This window comes from Centruroides vittatus, unplaced genomic scaffold (genome assembly GCF_030686945.1).
Source record: "Centruroides vittatus isolate TY-2023 unplaced genomic scaffold, ASM3068694v2 scaffold_435, whole genome shotgun sequence".
In the NCBI taxonomy this organism is placed as follows: Eukaryota; Metazoa; Arthropoda; class Arachnida; order Scorpiones; family Buthidae; genus Centruroides; species Centruroides vittatus.
The window spans coordinates 5869698-5892274 of NW_027122708.1; the positions used below are offsets into that span (position 1 = coordinate 5869698).

Here is a 22577-nt window from a genome sequence, read left to right on the forward strand (position 1 = left end):
AATACTTCATATTTTATCTAACTTGATCATTTTTTTAAAAATATTTTTTTTCAGATACATCAAGTAAAATTGCTTTCTCTGCTGTTATCTGGAAATCCTTGGAATTGTGACTGTAATTTAGCTTGGATTAGAGATTGGATTAGAGAAAAAGATTATAACAATATAGCAACTAATTTCAAAAATTCTGATTACCACATAAAAAGTTTAAGACAAACAGAATGTATTAATAAAAACAATCAATCCATTTTAGAAGTATTGAAAACTGATATGAATTGTTATTTGTCTTTTCAGTCAAGCTCAGCTGATAATATTTTTCTGTATAATATACTGTTAATAATAATAATGTGTTCCTTTAGTACTATCGTATAGAATAAAATGTTATGGTTAATAAATAATTATAATACTAAATTTAAGATTAACATTACTATATGAAAGCTTTGACAGTTTTTAATAAATTGTTGGCACCTTTAATATATCACATTTAAATTTCAACCATAATTTACCATTGCTTATTTATTTATATATGTTAAATCACTAGACCAATAAATTAAGATGGAGAAAGTTTGAGTATATTTACACAATACTTTCAATATTAAATTAAAAATGTTATCAAAAAATTTTACACAAACAATTTTAAATATTTGAAAAAGATACATTAACACCAAAATATACCGTATCAGTAGCCTTAAATAAAAAACGATATTTTCTGTTGTTATAACTTATTTATAGTTTAAATGATCTATCAGTTTTATGTATTAATAACTTCAAGTGTTTATATTATATTTTTACAAAATTTTTAATTAATTTAAAATTTGAAAAATTATAAAACTACAAAATTTTGTAAGCATTTCTTAATCTTAGTTTTTATTTTATGATTTTTTACTTATACATAAATTATTATAAATCAATATATTTTGAAAAAAATAAACATTATACCTCCTTATATGACTTAATCCGTTCCTGATGTTTAGACTTACACTGAATAGGACGTATACCAAACCAACCTTTCCCATAAGAAGTAATGTAAAAATGATTAATATGTTCTCATGTAAAAAAAAACCCTCTTGATATGATATATTAATGGGGTTGTAAAATAATTTAAACACTGTTTGAGCACATTAATAAAAAAATAAATTTTATTATAGATTTTTAAAGTTATTACAGTATATTGTATTATATTATTTAAATCCTTAAATCAAAATCAAATCAAACTCTCCTTAATACTAATAAACTGTTTAGAAATTGATTAAACCCCTTTCGCAACGTTAGCAGATTTAATAATGTCTTTATTTTTCACGATTGTCGATATCGTCGTTCTCAGAATACGGTATGCAACAGTTAAATCTCGAACACCCATACCACCTTCATATTTCTCAACAATCTCTTTTTTCAGTTCCATTGTGATTCTAGTCATTTTTTTAGTTTTCTGTTGCTTTTTATTTGCCTTTTTTTGCAATTCATGATTAATAAAAATAATAAAATTTTACTTACAAATTAAAATCAGAAGAAATTTAACAAAGTTATAAACTGTGGGACCACGAACATCTAGTCTGGTCTAGTACACAGATAGTGCTACTTGTTCATAGATGGCATGTATAATTGAATTAAGTCGTATACCGAGCAAAATTTGTTTTGTCCAAACAGGACGTATTCCAAATTGGATGTATTCTAAAGCAGACATATACCAAGGTTCCACTGTATATGTATTTTACAAATAAATTAAAAAATATATAATCTAAGTATTTAATTAGGCTATAATTATGAATTAGTCAGGAGGGAATAATTTTTATTATTGTGGTAATAAAAAATTTTAAATTAAGTTATAAAATATTTCTAATATTCTAATACCATGATTATTATAAAAATTACTTTAATACTGCAATACTGTATGAACAACAAATAAAAATCACAATATGTATACAGAGTATGAGACAATGCCGAATGAAAGTTAATACTAGGTAGCAATCATATATACAAAGAAACAGACTAAAGAATGATCCATATGAATAAAAACAAGCATTACTTTATTCTTGTAAAATTTGAAGGAAATCCTTTTAGCTGTATGAATAAAAATAGAAGCAAAACCTTATACATATGAGCATGAAGTAAATGCTTTTGAACGAAGATTTTGCTTTAGTAATAAGTATTCCATATGAATAAAAGTAAGCATTTACTTCCTATTACAAGCATAGCCTTTGAAAAACATGCATCTAGTCAGATGTAGACTCAACTGCAAGACATGTGGTTTGTTCTTGCTTTTTATCTGAGTTTATTTTCTGTTAATGTTTAACCATGATTAAAGTAGTTAATCTAAGAAAGGTTAATTATTATAAACTTTGTTCTCTCCACAAGTCTGTGATTTAAAGATGTTATTTAGGTTTGAGGAAGAAAGTGGTTGGCACATAACCTTTTAGGAGTGATGACAATCACATGGAGGTGCACTAACTTCTTTACAAAAAATGAAAATATGTTTAAAATAAAGAGCTACTTCCGGATTCACCATATGTTACCCCTTCTTCCATAGATGCCAAGACCATCATTGATTCCAACATGACTAAAACACATGGCTGTACCTACACCTTCTGCAAACTGGACATGATATCCTTATACCCATCTGTTCCTATATTTGAAGCCATAACGCTAGCCAATGCTATGCTCCTCAGAAAGGAATTTACTGTTCAACAGGTGCTAGATATTCATGAAGCACTAACTTTCATCACTGAAAACAACTACAGGTAGGCCTCCTACAATGCGTTTTCACTCCAATGCGTTTGGAAAAACGCGGAAATTTTCTTACAATGTGGTACTTTTACAACACAGTTTAGGGTATTTAGAAACAAATTATCTTTCACATAACGGAAAAATCGCAATGTATCACATAAGGGCAGTGGAACTTGATGAAACAAGTTCAGATCTTGAAATAAGGCCAGTCAAATATTCTCGAACATCTATAATAAGTGACGATGAGGACTGAATTTGTGAGCATAACATGTTTCTTTTTGATTTTGACTTGAAATCATAATCTTTTTAGTTTTTATATGATGTTGAATTTTATTTAAGTTTTTTTATGTACATAAATTTAAAAAATGATGAAAATGTTACACCATAAAAGGCAGTTTTTTCTCTTTTTAGAACTGAATCCCAGTTTTTGTATTAAGTTGGTGTCTCCTATAATGTGATTTCCCACAATGTGGTATTTTCAAGAAATGTATCTACCATGTTGTAGGAGGTCTACCTGTATTTCGGTTTTAACAAGAAAGTCTACTTGCAGAAGCAAGGAGTTCCCATGGGCTCTCCTCTCTCCGCAGTTTTGACCAAGCTTGTCACGAGAGACAAAAAACTTTTAACACCCCACTATCTGCTATCCGTCACTATATTTACACTATGTCGATGACATCCTAATAATATGGGAAAATACAAAAGAGGAGTTCATCAAATTTAAGCAGCAACTTTCAAGCATATACACCACCATCAATTTCACCTGGGAGAAGGAGCAGGATCAATCTACAACGTTCTTAGATTTGCGACTACAAAAGTCACTTGAAAGGCTTCAGTTTAAAGTGCATCATAAATCCAACGTGATACCTTATATCATCCCAGCCGATGCTTTTCAACCGTCACGGTATGTCAATGCCACCATAGCGGCTCTCATCAGAAGGGCCCTACTACTTCCATCATTGCAAGCTCTAACAGAGGTTGAATTGGAAATCATCAGAAGGGCCCTACTACTTCCATCATCGCAAGCTCTAACAGAGGTTGAATTGGAAATCATCAGAACGGCAGTATGTCACACTAGTTTCACAGGTGCCAAATTTTCACGTACTATGTAGGGTAAAAGATTCCCTTTTCCTATTTACCATGCTACACAGCAAGAAAGATATATCTATAGTACAATCAGCATTGCCGTACCTAGGACCACCCTCCATACACATTAGCTGTATTTTCCAGTGGCATAACTTTGCTCGCCCTCTAACTCCCTTACCAAGTCTACACACGAACATATGCAATCATCGAGATAAAGTATCTACTTTAGAAAAATCAGGAGTGTATGCAGTACAACTAGAAAATCCGGTAACAGGAGCAATTGAGATATATATAGCGGCAATGACAAGAATGCTCGCTTGCCGCATTGCAGAGCATCAGGAAGATGTAGCCAAAGGAAAACAAACCACAGATCTCACCAAAAAAGTTCTACAGCAAGGCTACAACCCATTGTGGTCCAAAACACAATTCCTCAAGCACTGTAGTAGCAGAAAGATTGTATTTATTTGGGAAGTGCTTTTCACAATGACTACAGATGCATGCAATGTTCCTGCCCTCGACTTGCCGAGATATTTAAATGCTGATATAAGGCTACCCATAACGAAATGTGCCAAACGTCGTACAATTAGCATGATTGCAATTCAATGCACGTGCCGCCTGCTGTGTGAATTTAAAAGTTTTCGAATATTCTCTAAAGCTTGTTGAACATTACTAATGGTTTTACCGGATGTTTGATTCAAAAATCTTTAAGAATTTTCTGCTCTCCTTGGAACACTCTGCACGTTCTTTTTTTTATGTTTTTCTTTTTCGCCTGAGGACGACGAATTTATACTCGTCGAAAGTACTTGCGATATAAGAAATATTGTATTAATGCTGAACTCAGTGCTCGTTATTAAGACATTATATATGACTTTATCACAAAAAACAAGAATTTCAGAAGAGCCAGGTCCTTCATCACAAAAAATGAACTTTACATTTCTGTGTGCATATGTTTGTGTGTTATATTGTTATGCAAATTAATATAAAATATGTTAAATAAGTTAAAATTATAGTAAAATTTGTTCATTTGTGTTCGCAATCCCCTTTCCTTATTTACTCTATGTTAAAATGACCTCATGTAATGCTGTTTTGCTTAGCGCTTTGTTGTCTAGGAACAAATCCCCCGCATTAAGCAGGGTCTTACACTGTATGTATATAAATAGTTAAATAATATATATACAGTATATATATATATATGAGAAATTTTGTATATTATTATTTAACTATTTGATGCAGTCATCCTATCCTTGGTGAGAGAATGGAATGGAATAATATAGATTCAAAGGCCTCAAACTAGTTCAATTGACCTAGAATTCATAAAAGAACCATCAAGTGCATGTCTTCCTAGTGAGGCTGCTATAGACAGGCCAAATCTGTATAAATTAGAAAATATTTGACATATAAACAAACATACCTGAATGCCTTGAGTAGTTAGTGGGCATAAATAATGTTCAAGTAATACAGAAAATTTTTCATTATAAAATGTAAAAACTGCATCTTTAGCTTCTTCTTTGGTAAATCTGATCTAGATATAATAAAATGTTAAAAAAATTATATGAAAAATTTGATGAGAAAAAATTATTTTTTAAAAATAAAAATTGGTTAACTTTTTAATTTATTTTTAAATTTTTCTAATTGATAATTATTTAAATATAAATTTTTTACATTCAATTTAATCATTAAATCAGAAAGTTTCTCAATCTCTCATATATTTTAAAGTTACATCCATTTTATTCTCATTTTATAACTTTTCAGAAATAAAATTTGAATTAATAACAAATATGTAGAATTATTCTTTTATACTTGTTTTACTTTAATTAAAATAAAAGTTCTGCTATTAGGAACAAATCTCAAAATAAATGTAAAAAATATTCAATTATATATGGTAGAACAAATCAATTTATTCTATTGTAATTGCTCAACATTTAATATTCATTTCAGGATTTTTTTAAATTATTTTTTTAAACTCTTTCTACCTTGTGGACATTAGAGGGCCTTTTATCCATATAAATCATGAGTTTGACCAGGCCCACAAGGAGGATGGGGCCCAACATATCTGAGTAAGACTATCCATGAAAAATTTCTGGAGTTTTTAGACTTTCCATACTTGATCCATATCCCCTACAGTAGTAGAATAACACCTTACCTCAGCCATTTGGCTGTCCTATCTCAAGATTTTCAATGCATACTTAATGTCTGAAAATTTCACAAATATAAAAAAATAACCATCCACCAGGAAGACTTAAAATAAATGTGTTTAAGTTCATTATCATATCCTCAACATTTAGAAATTTCTAATGTAATAGCATATTCTGATAGAGTGTAAAAAGCACAAAATAAAACAAAATGATTTGTTCCCAAAAGCAGATCTTTTAAACTTTCTTTAATAAGAAATTATTATTAATTAAAATTAATTCCTACTTTACGATGCCAATCTAGACTTCCTTTGTAGTATAAATAAATATTAATATCAATAATTCAAATGTTTAAAAAAGAAAAATAATAAATTTTAATTAATGTTTCAACTATATCTTAGCTAGAATTTAAAAGAATTCATTTAAAAACCAATTTGAACTCTTGTAATGATCAATAGAATTATATTTGATATTCAAAATTTAATATCATCAAACTGTTCACTATAATCACAGTGATTACCAATATTATCTAATAATGATTTCTTTAAAAAGATTTCATTTTTAAAAGCATAGAAACAAACAAAAAAGAACAAGCAATTATTTATTGTGACATTAAAAATTGCAGCTTGGCATAGTGATAATCATATTTTAAATTAAATAAATTAAAAATATATGATCTCCACCTTGAATTAGTAATGGCTTCCCCTGTATATCATACTTTTCCTTTAACAATAGTCATGCCAGTCAACTAATTTACACTTTTCAGGGGAAAATTTTTTAATTGAAATAATGTGACTTCTAGTTTGTATCGAAAATTCTTATATAGTTAATCAGAGCCTCTTGCCACTAAGCTTTCCACATCTGGTCTTGTCTTTCATCTATCCAACTCTGTTCTCAAGTTTAAGAAAAGACAGACAGATAAATGGATGGACAGCCAGACATGCGACAGTGGAAATTTATAGGTCTATATTTGAGTTTTCTTTTTTTGGGCCAAATTGCAACAAAAAAAAATAATCTCAAATATATCCAAGAAACCAGATGAATTATTGTTTTATTTACCTGTAAATTAAATAAAACAATAATTTTATAATCTGTGAAACTGAGTTGCAGTATCCTTAAAGCCAGTTTAATAAGTCCTGTTAATAATCCGTAATCATCCCAATGTACAAGTAATCAACAATAGCAACAACAATGGATTAAAACTTAAACTAAAGCAAAAAGTCATGAACAGATACATTTTTTAAATATAGACATCCAATTGAAAGGAGATTGTATAACAAATTTAAAAAAAACTTTTATTGAAGAAATTAAATTGGTGTTCATTTTTAGTATAATAATTGAATTTTAAAATTTGTATTTACATTTTACATTTAAATTAAATAATAAATACAGTGATTAACACATTTCTCAGCTCATAATTAAAATTTTAAAAACATATTTAATAAGATATTCTAATATAATTTATCAAAAATAGAATATTTACATTAAAATTATTCATCAGATTAAACACATTATCTAAAATTTTCTCATCTGAAATTTCTGGTGTGCACCACTTTTGGTCATTTATAATCACTTTCAAATCAAACTCTTCACAGGCATATGATATCATCAATGCTAACATTAAACAACCATAATGCATCTGAAAAATAAAATTTTTAATATACATAATTAAATTTTATAAGTTTTATTTTAAATGAATAATGTATTTATTACATGCTTGAGATATGAATAACTTATAAATTATTTGAGTTACTAAAATAATATTATTTGTTAAATAATAAATTAATAAGTGTCACAGTGTAATGTATCAATCTTACAAATTTCTTTTTTTATTTTCTTATTTTATTCAGTTCTAAACTCTATAATTAATTCCATTATTATAAATTACAAAATTATAAATTAACCTGCAATAACCTGATAACTGGGGAAATATTCCAATAAATTAGAAAAATGTAAACTCCCAGTAAAAAACAAATTCTCATTTAAGAAAGTTTTTGTTTAACAAAATAAATGATTGTAACTTTCAATAAAATTCCCTGGTAATGGAATATAATTTTCATTCAGTTTGTATGGATTGTCTTTTCTAAATTTATGCTTGTATGTTATAAGAAATTTTTATGCTTGAGGAATTTAAAATTTTTTAAATTGAAAAATATGAACATGATGATAAATTTAACTTCCAAATGCAATAAATGTTTCCCTAATTAGTTGAAAACTTATGCCACTGCTGTATAAGTCTTATGCTATAACTATAGTTTGTTTATTGTAACTTTGTGCATGCTTCTGCCAGAAATAGTTTGCAAAAGCAGTACTCTTTTCTAACAATTGTCTCCAAGACTAAATTGATAACAACACAAGTTCACATTTTTATTTGGACATTACCTGTCTAATTATAGAAGCAATGGCAATGTGGAGAAATATATTTTGTGGTGGACAGTGATGTGGTGGTTGCTTTACTTCTTTGCTTCATACGTAAAGTTATAGCAAACAGACTATAGGTATGTCAAAAAGTGTTCAAGTGACACAGATGCAAGTCAAATGTGGGGTGTGCATATAAACAAAATAATTTTATGATAATCACAATTTTATACACCAAGCAATTGCCAGATTACATTTGGTTATAATAATGCTGCTAATAATTAAGTAATTTGGTCTACAGGTAGGCATTATGCACCATCTCTTGATAAATTCAATAATTAATTTAGAAGGTTCTGGAAAAAAAAAAAAAAAAATCAGCTAAAAGTGAGACTTGAACCCACAACTCCTGTTTGCCATGCAGATAGTTTGTTGTAATCCAGCAATCATTTGGAGTTAAACTAAAAATTGGGTTATTGGATGTTTATATTTGAACAATTTTATTCAATACTTAAGTACTAAAAATGTATAAAATTGTTCAAATAATTGATGATAAAAAAATAAAAATATAATGTTTTTCAACAAATTTGAAATTATAACTAATACCTTATGTCTAAGCTTATATTAATATTTTCTCATTGAATCTAAAAACTTATTTTTGAGAGGATAGATTGGTGGAAGAAGGCAGTGCAAAACTTGAGCAATCTGCTAAGGAAGAAGTGCCTCCCAAGAGTCTTTCTGTGGGAAACTGGCTTCTATTTAGGTGTTAGACATGTGAAGAAAACCTAAAAAACTTTATGGCTAGCATATTGGTCAGGTGCAAATGCATGACTAACTACCAGTGTTTGGTGGTTTTATCCACTCTGACACTGGCTTATTAAAATTAAAAAAAGGTTTCGAGTTAGCAAGGAAATGACAAATTGATCAAGTTTTTAAAGAAAATAAGCATTTTCACAAACTTTCTGAGGATTAAAACAATATTTATAGTCAGTGAATACTTATTATACATCATTAGATATAATTATAAAATGAAATTCACATTCATTTCAAAGGATTAAACAAAGGATCAATTCTATATTTCCAAAAACATTACCATAAAATGACTCAATTAAACAAAAAAAAATTTTCTACAAAATTATAGTTTGCATACTAATTTTTCAGAGCAGCTTATTTTGCAGTTATGTACAGGATGATCATAATTAAAGAGCAGGTGTTCAGAGATACCTACATTGCTTTTAAGCACTACATTTAAACTAAATTAAAAATACAAACAGATCATTCTAATACTGAAAATAAAATACTTTATTATAATTGAAATGTACAGTCAAACCTGTTTTTATGCGCTCTTTTTATGTGCGATTTTTATTTGTGCGATTTTTTTAATGCGAATTTTTAATTTGTGCGGTTTTTTTTTGTGCGATTTTTTATTTGTGCGGTATAGTTGGCGACTAGTCTCGTGCGATTCGTCATGTCTCACGTTGACTTATCATAGCTAAATAAACTTATTATAGCATAAATGCACTTATTATAGTAATATTATTGCATGAATATGCGAAAAATGAAATTATTTACTTTTTAAGTCAACAAAACACCACCTGGACAAAAATATGTAAAACAGACAATAGATCAGATGATGCAGTCAAGTGCTGACATCTGTTGTCAATAAATTCTATTTCGTATGGTTTCGAGTTATTTTCTACGTGAGACTTTTTTTATGCGGTCCCTATTCACCGCATTAAAAAATATTTTTTTAATTGTGTTGCGAAAACTATTTTTTATAGCCCCTCGTGAAGTTTCGTGCAATTTTTTTTAATGCGGTCCCTATCCCCCGCATAAAAACAGGTTTGACTGTATTTAACAATATTTCAATTTAATTAAGAGCACTTTTAATTATTAATTTAAGATAATTTATTAATTCATTAAAAAATGAAAATAATAATAGGCTACAAAATAAAACACAGTGGACTAAAATTACAGAATGACCTCAAATTATACCCAAATCTAGTGAAAAAAAATAAATTAATAATAATAATATATCCAAAAACAAATAGCCTTCAGCTATCATCAATGTTCAAAGTTACATTCTATTTTCAAACACTACACCAGAACCTGATGATGATAGCTGGCTATTAAAAACATTTGTTTTTGGAAAAATATTACCTTTTTTTTTTTTACTGAATTTTAGTTTAATTTGAGGTCATTCATAATTTATCCAGTTTTTGTGGTGGTTGTATTATAAAATCACAAATATTTCATTTCCCAAGCTACTGTTAGTTTATATTAACTAAGAAAGCACTACAAATTCTTAATTATAAATCTGATAAATGATAAAAATTTAAATTAAACAATGTCTTCTTTACCTTATTAATAAGTGAACCCTTCAATGCTGCACATTCATGATCAAAGCAAGATAATATATCACATATTATCAATGTTCTTCCTTGAATGGGATTAACATTTCGACGTGCAGCTATTTCTACAGCAGAATCAATAGCATGTTTATACTTCTTTAATAAACTTTCATCAAAATTTTTTAACCTATAAATAAACATATAATTATAGTATAGATTACAGCTTAGAAATTATTAAATTATTTAATCTGCTCTCATCCTTTCAATATTTTAAATCATTAACATCAATTTTTGAAAAATAAAATTTTAAAATAATATTAAATAGCTAACAACGTTCACAGAACCAATAACCAGTGTGCACAGAAGCAAAAATTAATGTAAATGTTTTCAAACTCCACCAGGGTTCTTCTTCAGGAGTTATAACAAACACCAGATGGAATGTCATAAAAGCTTTTTTTTTTGGTTCTGAGTGCATTGTTAACTATATCCCGATGTGTAGTGTAGTTTAATATTAAATAGCATTAGAATGTTGATTGCATTCCTTAAACAACAGTACATTTCTTTGTTTACAGTTAATTATAATTAATAGGACAAGCCAAAGTTATATAAGAAATTTTTCTAAATTAAATAAAATTATAATCATTCATATTAAAAACAATGTACTATAAAGAAATGCAACAATTATGATATATATTTAATTAAAGGAAACAATGTTATTTAAATCATTAATTTCATATTTAAACAAATGATTTACCTATTCATTTGTATATCTTATAAATATTAATAAATTAATTTTGCTACACAGCTAACAAATTCAATTCAAATATTAATAAATATGAACATAAATAAATGTTGATTGTTGTATTTGAATAATTAAACAAACACAAATATAAATATTTAACCAAATTATTTAATTTTAAATATATGAAATATATATTTTATGTAATGAATATAATGATTGTAATTAACAAAAACATTTTAAATATATACAGTATATTTATATCATCATTGAATATTCTTTTACTTATTTCACAATCATTTATATTTTGTTGCACTTAATCTAGTTTCAAACTTTCTGACTCTCTTCCACATAATTCAATTGTGAAGGACAGGATCTGAACACTCATCAAAATTTACCCCAAAAATTGTTGGAATAAAAAAAAAATCCCCAAAACCCCAAAAAAGACAAAATATTTTCATTTAAAGTTACTCTATGACAAAAACTGATAAACAACATAAGTCCTAAGATTAACCATCACGGTTTGGTATCAGATTTTGGCATCAAATTAAATGTTGATGTCAACCTCTCTTTTAGCCCAAGTTGGTCTCAAATTTTCCCTGGAAACTGGTACAAGACCAATGTGAAAGTGTAGACAGGAATTGGGACCAACAAAATGAAAATGAGCAAAGGGCTGAACAGATATAAACCCATTTCTCAAGAACACAAGGTTCCTTCTCAAAAAGTTCTTTTTCAACAAAAGTTCTTGTTCCTCTCAATCCATTCCATGTTTTTTTCTCTTTTAGGTCTCTTACAGACCAGGTGTCTTTCACTCAGGTTCTTAGCATCTTTGTGCAGTTAACAACATACCAGTCTCTCTCTTGACCAGCAGATAAGACCATCATCCTTTTTCCTCAATCTTTGTAACTCCTAATACTATCTTATATTCTCATCAGGTTTTAAATTCAACAGAACAGCTAACATATAAATGCATAAATTCTAGATTGCATAAATGAACTAATAAATATCCAAGAAAAATAGAATAATCACTCAAATTATACTCCTACTGGTTTTTTTTATTTTCTTTTAGTGAATAAAAACAGTAGAAGATTGTGTTTCTAATAAGAGCATGGACATGTAACATGTAGAACCTCAATGTCACTAAATTCACAGCAAACAAAATGCAACAAAGCTCAAAACACCTCTTTAACCTGGGACACAAAGAAATCAGAATTCTTCATGTACTAGGACAGTGTTTTAGTGACTTTCATTTTGAGTGACATTAATTGTCTATCAAAGACTTAAAACCTAAATTCTTTAATTTAGAAGCTTGTAACATGGATGACCATACTGAGGACTCTAAGAACTCTCTCTCTCCAATAATCAGTGTATGTTTACAAGAATACCTTGCCTCAGTGTCCATACCACTCTACATACACCATTTCACCCTTCGGTGTCATCCTAAACAGTTGATACTCTCACTCTCTCTCAAGAAAGTTTCTCTGTAGTTTGATATTGGGACCATGAACAGCTTCATAGCAGTCCTCGCACAATGCTGGTTATATCATCATCACATATACAAAATTAAAATAAGTCTTCCTGAAACATGTCTTGTTGTAAACTTAAAAAATTAAATAATTTATCAAACATTTTTCATTCCAAATTATTAGCAGTTACTCAGAGGAATTTTAAACAAAGTAAAATTTCAAGAATAATGCATTTAAAACATTTTTGTTATCTTCATGTGAATATCATCTTTTAACTTGTAACATGAGAGTAAAAATTATTAATAATAATTAGTATTAGTTTTTATACCTTTGCAGAATTTTATTTTCCAATTTTTCTTTCCAGGTAGGAAGTGCTTGTTTTCTTTGAACTAAATAAGTTGTTGGTCTTTTTGATTTCAGTAAATCAGATTCAAGCAATGACTGCAATTCTTGAATTGCTTGATAAGCAGCAAAAAATCTCAAAGGAAACTGTTTACTTTTTATCACTGCTTTCTAAAATAAAAAAAAAAAAGTATTTACTTAGTTCTACTGAAACTGCAATTATTAAAAATGACTTATTAACCACTTTTCCAACTGTATAACATTTATTCTTGTGTACCAAGTTACACTCTAAGCAAATATTCAGCTCTGTTCAGGGCCCACTTCAGACTTACGTCAAAGAAAACTGAAAGCAAACCGAAAACTTTATGTTTAAGGTTCCTACTTAAATCTTTGTTTTAAATTCCATGACTTTCCCTGACTTCCCCTGATCAACTTTGTACAAACTCCCTGACCCTCACATCCCTTACAGTAAGGCACATTGACAAAATAAAACAGCATTTAACTTACTATGCACATATGCTATTGCTTCTCCAACTTTTTAATTAGTTATTTTTTTCTAATTAACAGTTATATATTTCTTATAATTGCTGAATTATTAAAACTGAGAAAAAAAACATTTTATTAAATTAGTTTGTCATGTTATTAATCCACAACCATAAATCTACATGGCTTTGAAAAAAAAACCATTATTTATTATTCATTAACAAATCCTGTATAATACATGTACAAAAATATATATTTATTAAATGTATCCCTTAATAAGTTTCCTGAACTTTATAAAATATTAATAAACTGGAAAAAAAATCAGAAATCGTTTTGTTATGCATTCAAAATTCTTAAAATGAAAAATGAAATAAATAATTTTAATTTAAATATTATCATTTTTTCTATCAGTTCATTAACACCTGACCTCAAATTGAGAGTGTAAATGGTAATTGTTAAAGATTTGAAGATTTCAAAAATTTTTTTATTAATGTTAGTTTATTAAGTGAATTACAGACTTTTTTCTCAAATTCTTAGTACTGCATAATTAACACAGTTAAACAGTATTTCAAAGTCCACACCGATTAGACATAATACTAGATGTATACCCTCTCAGATAGTATTAAAGGCTTTTTTATAATGCAAGTACTTCAACAATATAAAATCACTATCATCAGGGTAATGAATGTTTCAAATTTAGAACAGAATGTCACCAAGTACAGTATGATATCCTCAGCATTTAAATATTCTAAACATTTCAATTTCACAGCAGAATTTGAGGCTCATGAGTATGAGAAAAAATGAAATTTGAAATAAAAGGCAAACAAGAACAAAAAGGTGCAACGGAATTTTCAAAAGATTTTTTTATGAAATAAGTTCATGGTGCGTTATAACATGAACAACTAGGGTTATGTGGCATCATGGTTGAAAAATTTAAAAAGTGCAATCTACAAGTTAGGAAGCTCAAGTGTGAATGTATTGCACAAGCACAAAACGGAAGTGAGGAGGGTTTCCCAAATAAATAATGTCCTACAATTAGTGCAACCCTGAGGAGAGTGGTTTGAGTGCACAAGAGATTGAAATTAGACTGCACGACTTTTCTGATCAGTTCTATAGAATATCTACATTTTACAATATCCTTCCTCATTTCCATGTTGTGCCCATGCAAGACATCTCACATTTGAGCTTCCTAACTTGTAGATTGCACTTTTTAAATTTTTCAACCATGTTGTCACACTATCCTAGTCATGCCATAAAAAAATGTTTTGAGAGTTCCATTGTACCTTTTGTTTTTGTTTGCCTCTTATTTCAAACTTTGTTCTTTCTTGTACCCATTAGTCTTGAATTCCACTGTGAAATTTAAATATTTAGAATATTTAAATGTTGAGGATATTGTACTGCATGTAATGACATTCTGTTCCAAATTCAAAACATTCATTAGCCTGATGATGATAATTTTGTATCGTTGAAAGTACTTGTGTTATAAAAAAGATTTAAAAGATATTAAAGACTTTTTTATAACACAAGTACTTTCAATGATCTAACAGTGTATGCATCTAGTATTATAATTAATACAACTACAGTAGAGCATCGATTATCTGACTTAATTGGGGACTGGGTTGGTCGGATAACTGAAAAGTCGGATAACCGAAAAGTATGAAAAAATACATTATTAGTATAGTGCATTAGGCCTGGTTTAAATACTAGCCTCTCTTTCATGGTCGAGCCAGTGCTGCCAGCTAAAACATGCAAAAATTTAACAAAAATAATATTAAGTAGCCAAGACATAACCAAATATTGTAGCTCCACATCACTAGCGGACATTTGAATTTGCCTACTAGAACGCGGTTGGTTAACCGAGAAGTCAGTTAATCGGGGGTCGGATAATCGATGCTCTACTGTATTTTAAAATCTAAAAGTGACAATTGATTTTGCTGTATGTTATATTTGGGACTTAGTATGATCCCCATTGTTCTGCAATGCTCTCCTCCCTGTTGCATTTTATAATTATTCTTCATATAAACAATCAATATTAAATAATATATGCCTACTGGAGCTAAATAAACTATAAATGATATAAATAACACCTTTTTAACAATCCAGCAAATGTTTAATTCGTTAAAAAAAAACATTTTCGACCAATTTCAGTGGTCTTCATCACTGATTCTAAAGTTAAAAGAATAAAGCATTCGAAATTTACAAAAAACAAAAATAAACAAAAATAAACTCAAATGTGGTTGCGCAGATCAACGGAAATGCACTTATGGGTTAATCAAAATTATAAAAATAAATATAAAAAAAAATACAACAACTAAATATAAATAAATAATAGTGCCATCCAAGAAGATACATCTATTAACTTGTATTAATATTAAAGGACTGCCAGGCAGTGGATAATCCATCAGCATCCTTGTGATTGATGCATTCTGTGGTTACATGTGCCTTGTGTGGTTACATGTGCCATTTTTTCAAGATGCTTTTTTCAAATTAAACATTTGCTGGATTGTTAAAAAGGTGTTATTTATATCATTTATAACAATCAATATTAGATTTTTGTCATTAACTGAAATTTTTGAGCCTTATAAACATTTGTTCTGAAGTCATTATCATAAACGTCATAAATAAATAATGCATTTTTGAATGTCAAAGTCTGTTAATTACTGTCTATGCTAAAAATAAAAACCATTCATGATGCTAACTTCAATTTTATTTCTATTAATCAACATATTGCAACAAGTTTACAATTGTACAGTACATGCTAGTCTACGACGATGATAAGTTCTAAAATTAAAGTGTTATTTTAATCTAAAATATTTTAATGTTAACTTATCAGTTTAGTGTTACATGGCAAATTGTATGTTAGGCCTATTTAATTATATGTACAATTTAATTTGAATTTTCCAAACTATAATAATAATTAATGGGTTTGTAAATTACGGTTTTATTTTGTGCACAATAATTTTTGGGGAAATTTTGTGTACATTTGGTAGAATTTTGGATTCTGAAAATATTCTGCACCCCTTTTCATAAGTTGCATTGTACCACAGTATTTCTTGCTTCCTGCATATGGGTACACTTAGTCATTGTATAGTAGTGTATTGTGAGCAAAAATATCAACAAGGCAGACAAGGAGGCAATTCCCCGACTTTTTGACAATTTTTGACAAATTTCCTGACTTTTCCTGATTTTCCAGGTGCATAGGAATGTATGTTTCTGTATGTTTCAAATTGCAGAATGTTTTAAATATGTTGTTTTATGTCACTGCTCTAACAGACTTTATTTTTTGATATTAAAGTTGGTTACAAAAATTCTCATCATCAATCCCTCAGAAGTTATAACAATTCATACAAAATAAATATGGTAAAAAATATTTTATAAATATTATATTCTAACAGTCAGTTGTAGCCTCATATAAAATTTGCCATTTTATGTTTTTCCCCTAATTCATGTGATAATGGGTGGATCCCACAGCTTGTGTTCTTGCAGTTCATGTGATTTTCCTTGATGGTAGTCTTAAAAATTTCCCAAGTTTCTAGTGTTCCGAGTTTTTGCACATTAAAACTTGTTTAATTAATTTTGCTTCCTCCCAGTTGACTGTTATACCAGGATCATTTGTGTACTGGGCTAGTACTGTCGATAGTTTGTTGTGCTCAGTTCTCAGCTTGCTCTTGGAATTTCCTTGATGTAAACCTACAGCGTGCCCTACAAAAACATTTGCTTCAAGTATAATTCAGTACACAAGAATAAATGTTATACAGCTGGAAAAGTGTGCAAGATTGTTTGTAAGTCATTTTTTACAAAGTATTTAAAATTTTAAAAACTTTTTACAAATAAGTTTTAAATCATTACATTTTAAATTTATGAAATTTAACAATTATTTGTTCTTTAGTAGAAATTCTTATATACATAAATTAGACTATTGTAGTCATTTATAGTGTATTGTGATCAATTTATATCATATATATGCAAATTATATTGTCTAAAAATGTATAATTTGCAAATTTATTACAGTAAAGCATGTGAAAGTGTAAGATATGCTGTAAAATTAATAACCACACAGGTCATACTTAGATTGCTGGAAGTTGTCATTGTACCTAAATATGGCAAAAGCACTGCACTGTATGCATGATACATAGATAACATAATAATATGGAGGAAACCCAACATCCAACACTTCATTAAAAATATTAATTCAAACCTGTAGGGCTTAAAAATAGAATTAGAACAAGAAAATGCTGAGGATGCACATTTCCTGGACATCTTAATCATGCTGAAAGAATGGGCTATCACCATATATTTACAGGAAACCAACATATAATCTGCTGTTTGTCATGGGAGGCCCATGGTATATAATCAGCTACAAGCTAGTAACATTTAGGGCTCTAATAAAAAGAGCCCACATGCACTGTAAGAATGTGCAAGACAGAATATGAGAGCTAGAATACATTAGAGCATTTAGAAGGCAATTTAGAGTCAAATATACAACCTTAGCAACTATGATCAACAAGTGCAAGTGTTAAAGAGGTACAATACAAAAGATGAAAAAGCAGGCAGGGTACACAATAGTAGAACATATGGCATCCTTCTGTAACAAACAGGAAAATAGGAAAAACTACAACAAAGAATAGAATTACTTTTAAAAGGAATTCCACTATTCACAGGCTACTGCATAACAACAAATTTTAATTTATATTAAGTTATATTCTTGTTTTACTATATTTTTATATATAAATTATATACAAAAAAATTAAATACCTTCTAAAACCGATAACCAGTGCGAACTATTTTTCGAAATGGTGAACATTTTCACTGCCCCTCCTGGGCTCTTCCTCAGGCCAATTCTGGATTTGATAATCGAACAGCATAAATAAATGGAACGTGTTGAGAAGCCTATTGAGAAATGGAAAAGACGCACTTAACCCGTATAGGCTTCCGGGAGTGTATAGTATCCCTCTACAGGACGACAGATGGCAGAAACAATTACTGTACATAGGGTCCACTAAACGCCCACTATGCACTAGAATAAAGGAGCATAAATCCGACATTACCCGCCATAAATACACAACGGCATTGTCAACGTATGCAGCAAACCCGGATATAACACAGAATTTTAATGAGGCAAAGGTGATCCGCACCACCCAACATCAAGAACATCTGAGAACTCTGGAGGAGATTGAAATTTATAAAGCCGATCGCACAACAACATGTATTAATTTCAAAGAAGAAAGGAATCTCTCCACTGCTTGGCAGTTTTTATTGGAAGAAAGGTCGTAAATCAGTTGACGTCACGCGTATTTATCATAGGAGGCGCACATCGTTTTCCCAAACGGAATAAAAGGAAATTTAAATATTTGGAACGGCACGCGGTTGCCCAACGTACTCGATCGTTTAAATTACGGAACACATTCCATTTATTTATGCTGTTCGATTATCAAATCCAGAATTGGCCTGAGGAAGAGCCCAGGAGGGGCAGTGAAAACGTTCGCCATTTCGAAAAATAGTTCACACCAGTTATCGGTTTTAGAAGGTATTTAATTTTTTTGTTTATACAACCCGGTGTGGGAGAAGTGTTAATAAATTATATATATATATAAAAATATATATAATGTTAAAAGCAGAAGTCCAGCACATACATTTACAAGCTTTTTGTTGTTCTAAAAACATTAATATTCAAATTAACAGTGGCATGTGGTGACATTTGATAATAGGGAAGCTATGTTTCCATAAAAATTTTAAACAAATACTGGAAATGACAAAAATAAACAATAAAGAAAAAATATATTTCTCTTTGCAGACAATACATACATAATGTGTCTTTACACTGTATGTCCTTTCTCACGCAGTTGAGGGATACTTTTTTTTTTTACTTTGTAAAACTCTTTATTTAAAAGCCCTAGTACCGCTAGGCATCACTGGGGTGGAAAACAAAGTATTACACTAGTTACATTGATGTCTTATCAACGATGATAAAGAAGTAATTATGTACAGATATACACCAGTGGGGAAGCCACAGTTGAGTGCACTGCATAAACAACTTATACATTGATGTCTTATCGATGAGCAAAGTATTATAATGTATAGTTTATACAGCAAATAACATTTACAGCAACAATCACAGCACCAACATGTCCTACAGTGCTGTCTTATCACAGAATATAAACAGAATATAAATGTACAAATATACAGCACAATGAAACTACATTAACATTGACAACATAATCAAAGCTGATGGTGATGTCTTAACAGGGATGATTACTCACAGCACAATAACACACAGGGGTAATGACAACAATTCAATGCATACAATTAGTAAACTAGATTAAGAATATCTTCAAGACACAACACCACTGCACTTGGCAATGGAAGCTGTCTTCGCAGCACCCTACTTAATTAACTGTAGTCCTTCTGAAGTAAGAGGTGACAAGGTCCCTGAAAGCCTGAAAAAGGTTGTTGTCTTGTAACAACACATGTAAGTCCTGAGGCCAGTTCCCACTGGACGGCAGCAGGGAGAGAATGGCGCTTCGTTTGTCGTCCAACATCGGGCACTGCAGCAGATAGTGCCTGGCACCATCTGGAATATTGCATAGTTCACAATTCTGTTCAGTTGTTTTGTTGAACCTGAAGAGATAACTATTAAATTTACCGTGCCCGGTATAAAACTGTGTTGTTCTATGTTCAATATAATGATGATTACTAGCTGAGACTGTGGGGAAAAAATCCCTTGTAATGCTGTTGGTCCGCAGGTTCCATGTACCCTGCCATAACTCAGTCGCATTCTCCTTTAGGCTGGAAATTATGTAGTTTTGGGGAGTTGCTGTATAGGTAGGTGTGCCGCTGGAGACAGTTGCGGTGCGGGCAAGCTCGTCCGCTCTCTCATTTCCAAGGACACCAGCGTGCCCTCTGACCCACACCACCGAAAACCTATTGATGTTTTTGGTCATTTCCCGGAGAATTTCGTTGACTATGGGATGGCCCCAGTTAAAGTTGTGGATAGCCTGAAGTGATGAACTGGAATCTGTGAACAGGTTGATGTTGGTATTACTTAGCTCCTCGTTACTCCATTTGACTGCTTTCAGGATTGCCCAAAGTTCCGCCTGAAACGCAGAGCAAGTATTGCCCAGTCTATCAGAGAAATTATACACTTCCAGGTTGCCATGATACACTACAAACGCACATCCAACCCCATCATTGTTCTTCGATCCATCAGTAAAGACACTGAAGGACTGATCTGGCCAGGGTTGACCTCCAATGTATGGCCATTCATAGGGAGGGACAGAAGGGGTACAACTATTTGTACTCTCGATATTGTCAAATATTACTCCGTTTAAAAGGATGTTTTGGCCCTTCCTCATTCTCCATCTTTGTACCGCAATTTCCAAATGTAATGTCACTGGGAGTTTGCTAGCAATAACTTGCAGGGCAGCAGTTGGAGCCGTCGAATAGGCTCTGCAAATACGCAGCAGGGCCCTCCTCTGGGCACTCTGTAATTTTCTGTCAATATGGACTTTCCCTAACCCATCTGCCCAAGCAGGTGCAGCATAGCCAATAATGGGCAGGAACACTGAGTCATAAATAATACTCATTATTTCAGGACACAATCCCCACTTTGACTTTGCTACCTTTGACAGTGCATTGAATATCTTGTTTGTCCTATTACATATATATTTGATATGGGGGATCCAGCAAAGCTTGTGGCTAATGACAATGCCCAAGTACTTTAGTGATGTTACAACTTTTACACTACTATGCCCCATACGTATAGTAGGTACTCTTCGATATAAATGTGGGGCTCTTGGCTTTGTAAAAATAATTCCCTTTGTCTTGTTTGAGTTAAATTCTAGTTTGTTCGTTTCGCCCCAGTCCTTTATTTTTGCCAGAATGGAATTAGCCTTTACTTCCATTTCTGCCCGAGAGAAAGCAGCCACCAGTACCATTACGTCATCTGCGTACGCCACTGTCCAGTCATTTCCAAATTTTTCATTTAAGAATCCGTTGAATAGCAGGTTCCACAAAAATGGGCCCAATACTGAGCCCTGTGGGCAGCCACGAGAAATGTGTCTTGTGTATGTCCTTGAGCCAACGCAGAGAGTAGATGTGCGGTCCTGCAGGTAACTCCGTAATATATTATATATATAAGCTGGGCACTTACTTTGTTGAAGTCTGAGGAGTACCATAGGCCACCAGGCAGAGTTAAAAGCTCCCGCAATATCCAAACTTAGTCCTAACACATAGGGGTGGGTAGTTAGCAGTTCTTTAACTTTAGTAGTTACTGATAGAATAGCGTCTGTAGTATCATAACCATTGCGGAATCCGTATTGTTGCTCATGAAGATATTTATTTTTATCAATAAACCAAACCGTCCTGTTCAAAATCAACCTCTCCAAAACTTTTCCCATAATGGGCAACAGAGAAATGTTCCTGTAATCATGTGGTGAAGCAACAGGCGTGTCTCTGACTTTAGGAATGAGTACAAGTCTTGCCCTCTTCCAGGCCGTTGGAAAGATATTGTACTGAAGGCAATAATTATAGATAACCAGAAAAATTTTTGGTCGATGTTCCCATATTTGCTTTACAATATCTGCCGAAATTCCATCGAGGCCTGGGGCCTTACGTGGTGCTAGTCTTTTAATTGCCTCGTTAACTTCCAGTGCCGTAAAGGGTGGTGGACAAGGGCCCTGAAGAAAAGTTGCAGTTTGATTCCTTATGATTTGCTGTGTTGTGCTGTCCTCTGAAACAATGTCCTCAGGGCGCAGGGTATGTAGTAAAAGATCAATGGTATCTTCCATGTTTGCCTCTTTGCCATCTATTCCGCAAAGTCCTGTGAGACAAGTAGCAGTCTTCAGTTTGGAAGCACAACTCTTGTAAATGAATCCCCATGGATCTGTAGACGCCGACGAGCAAAATT

At 30.9% G+C, this 22577-nt stretch overlaps 2 protein-coding genes across 4 annotated transcripts in view; one reads left to right on the plus strand and one right to left on the minus strand.

Annotated features, from left to right (window-relative positions):
- Positions 1–395, plus strand: part of LOC136989036 (chaoptin-like) — a 32564-nt gene extending 32169 nt beyond the window's left edge. For all 3 annotated transcript variants that reach the window (XM_067287087.1, XM_067287086.1, XM_067287085.1), the window contains one exon: positions 55–395. In XM_067287087.1, coding sequence (XP_067143188.1) covers positions 55–369 — 315 coding nt within the window. In that variant the 3' untranslated portion in view covers positions 370–395. The remainder of the gene's footprint in view (positions 1–54) is intronic.
- LOC136989023 (telomerase protein component 1-like) overlaps positions 1–22577 on the minus strand; it is a 241123-nt gene that overhangs the window by 188011 nt on the left and 30535 nt on the right. Inside the window, exons 11-14 of the mRNA XM_067287049.1 lie at positions 13176–13360; positions 10652–10829; positions 7420–7575; positions 5216–5326 (exon numbers count right to left, since the gene is read on the minus strand). Of these exons, the coding sequence (XP_067143150.1) occupies positions 5216–5326; positions 7420–7575; positions 10652–10829; positions 13176–13360 (630 nt within the window). The remainder of the gene's footprint in view (positions 1–5215; positions 5327–7419; positions 7576–10651; positions 10830–13175; positions 13361–22577) is intronic.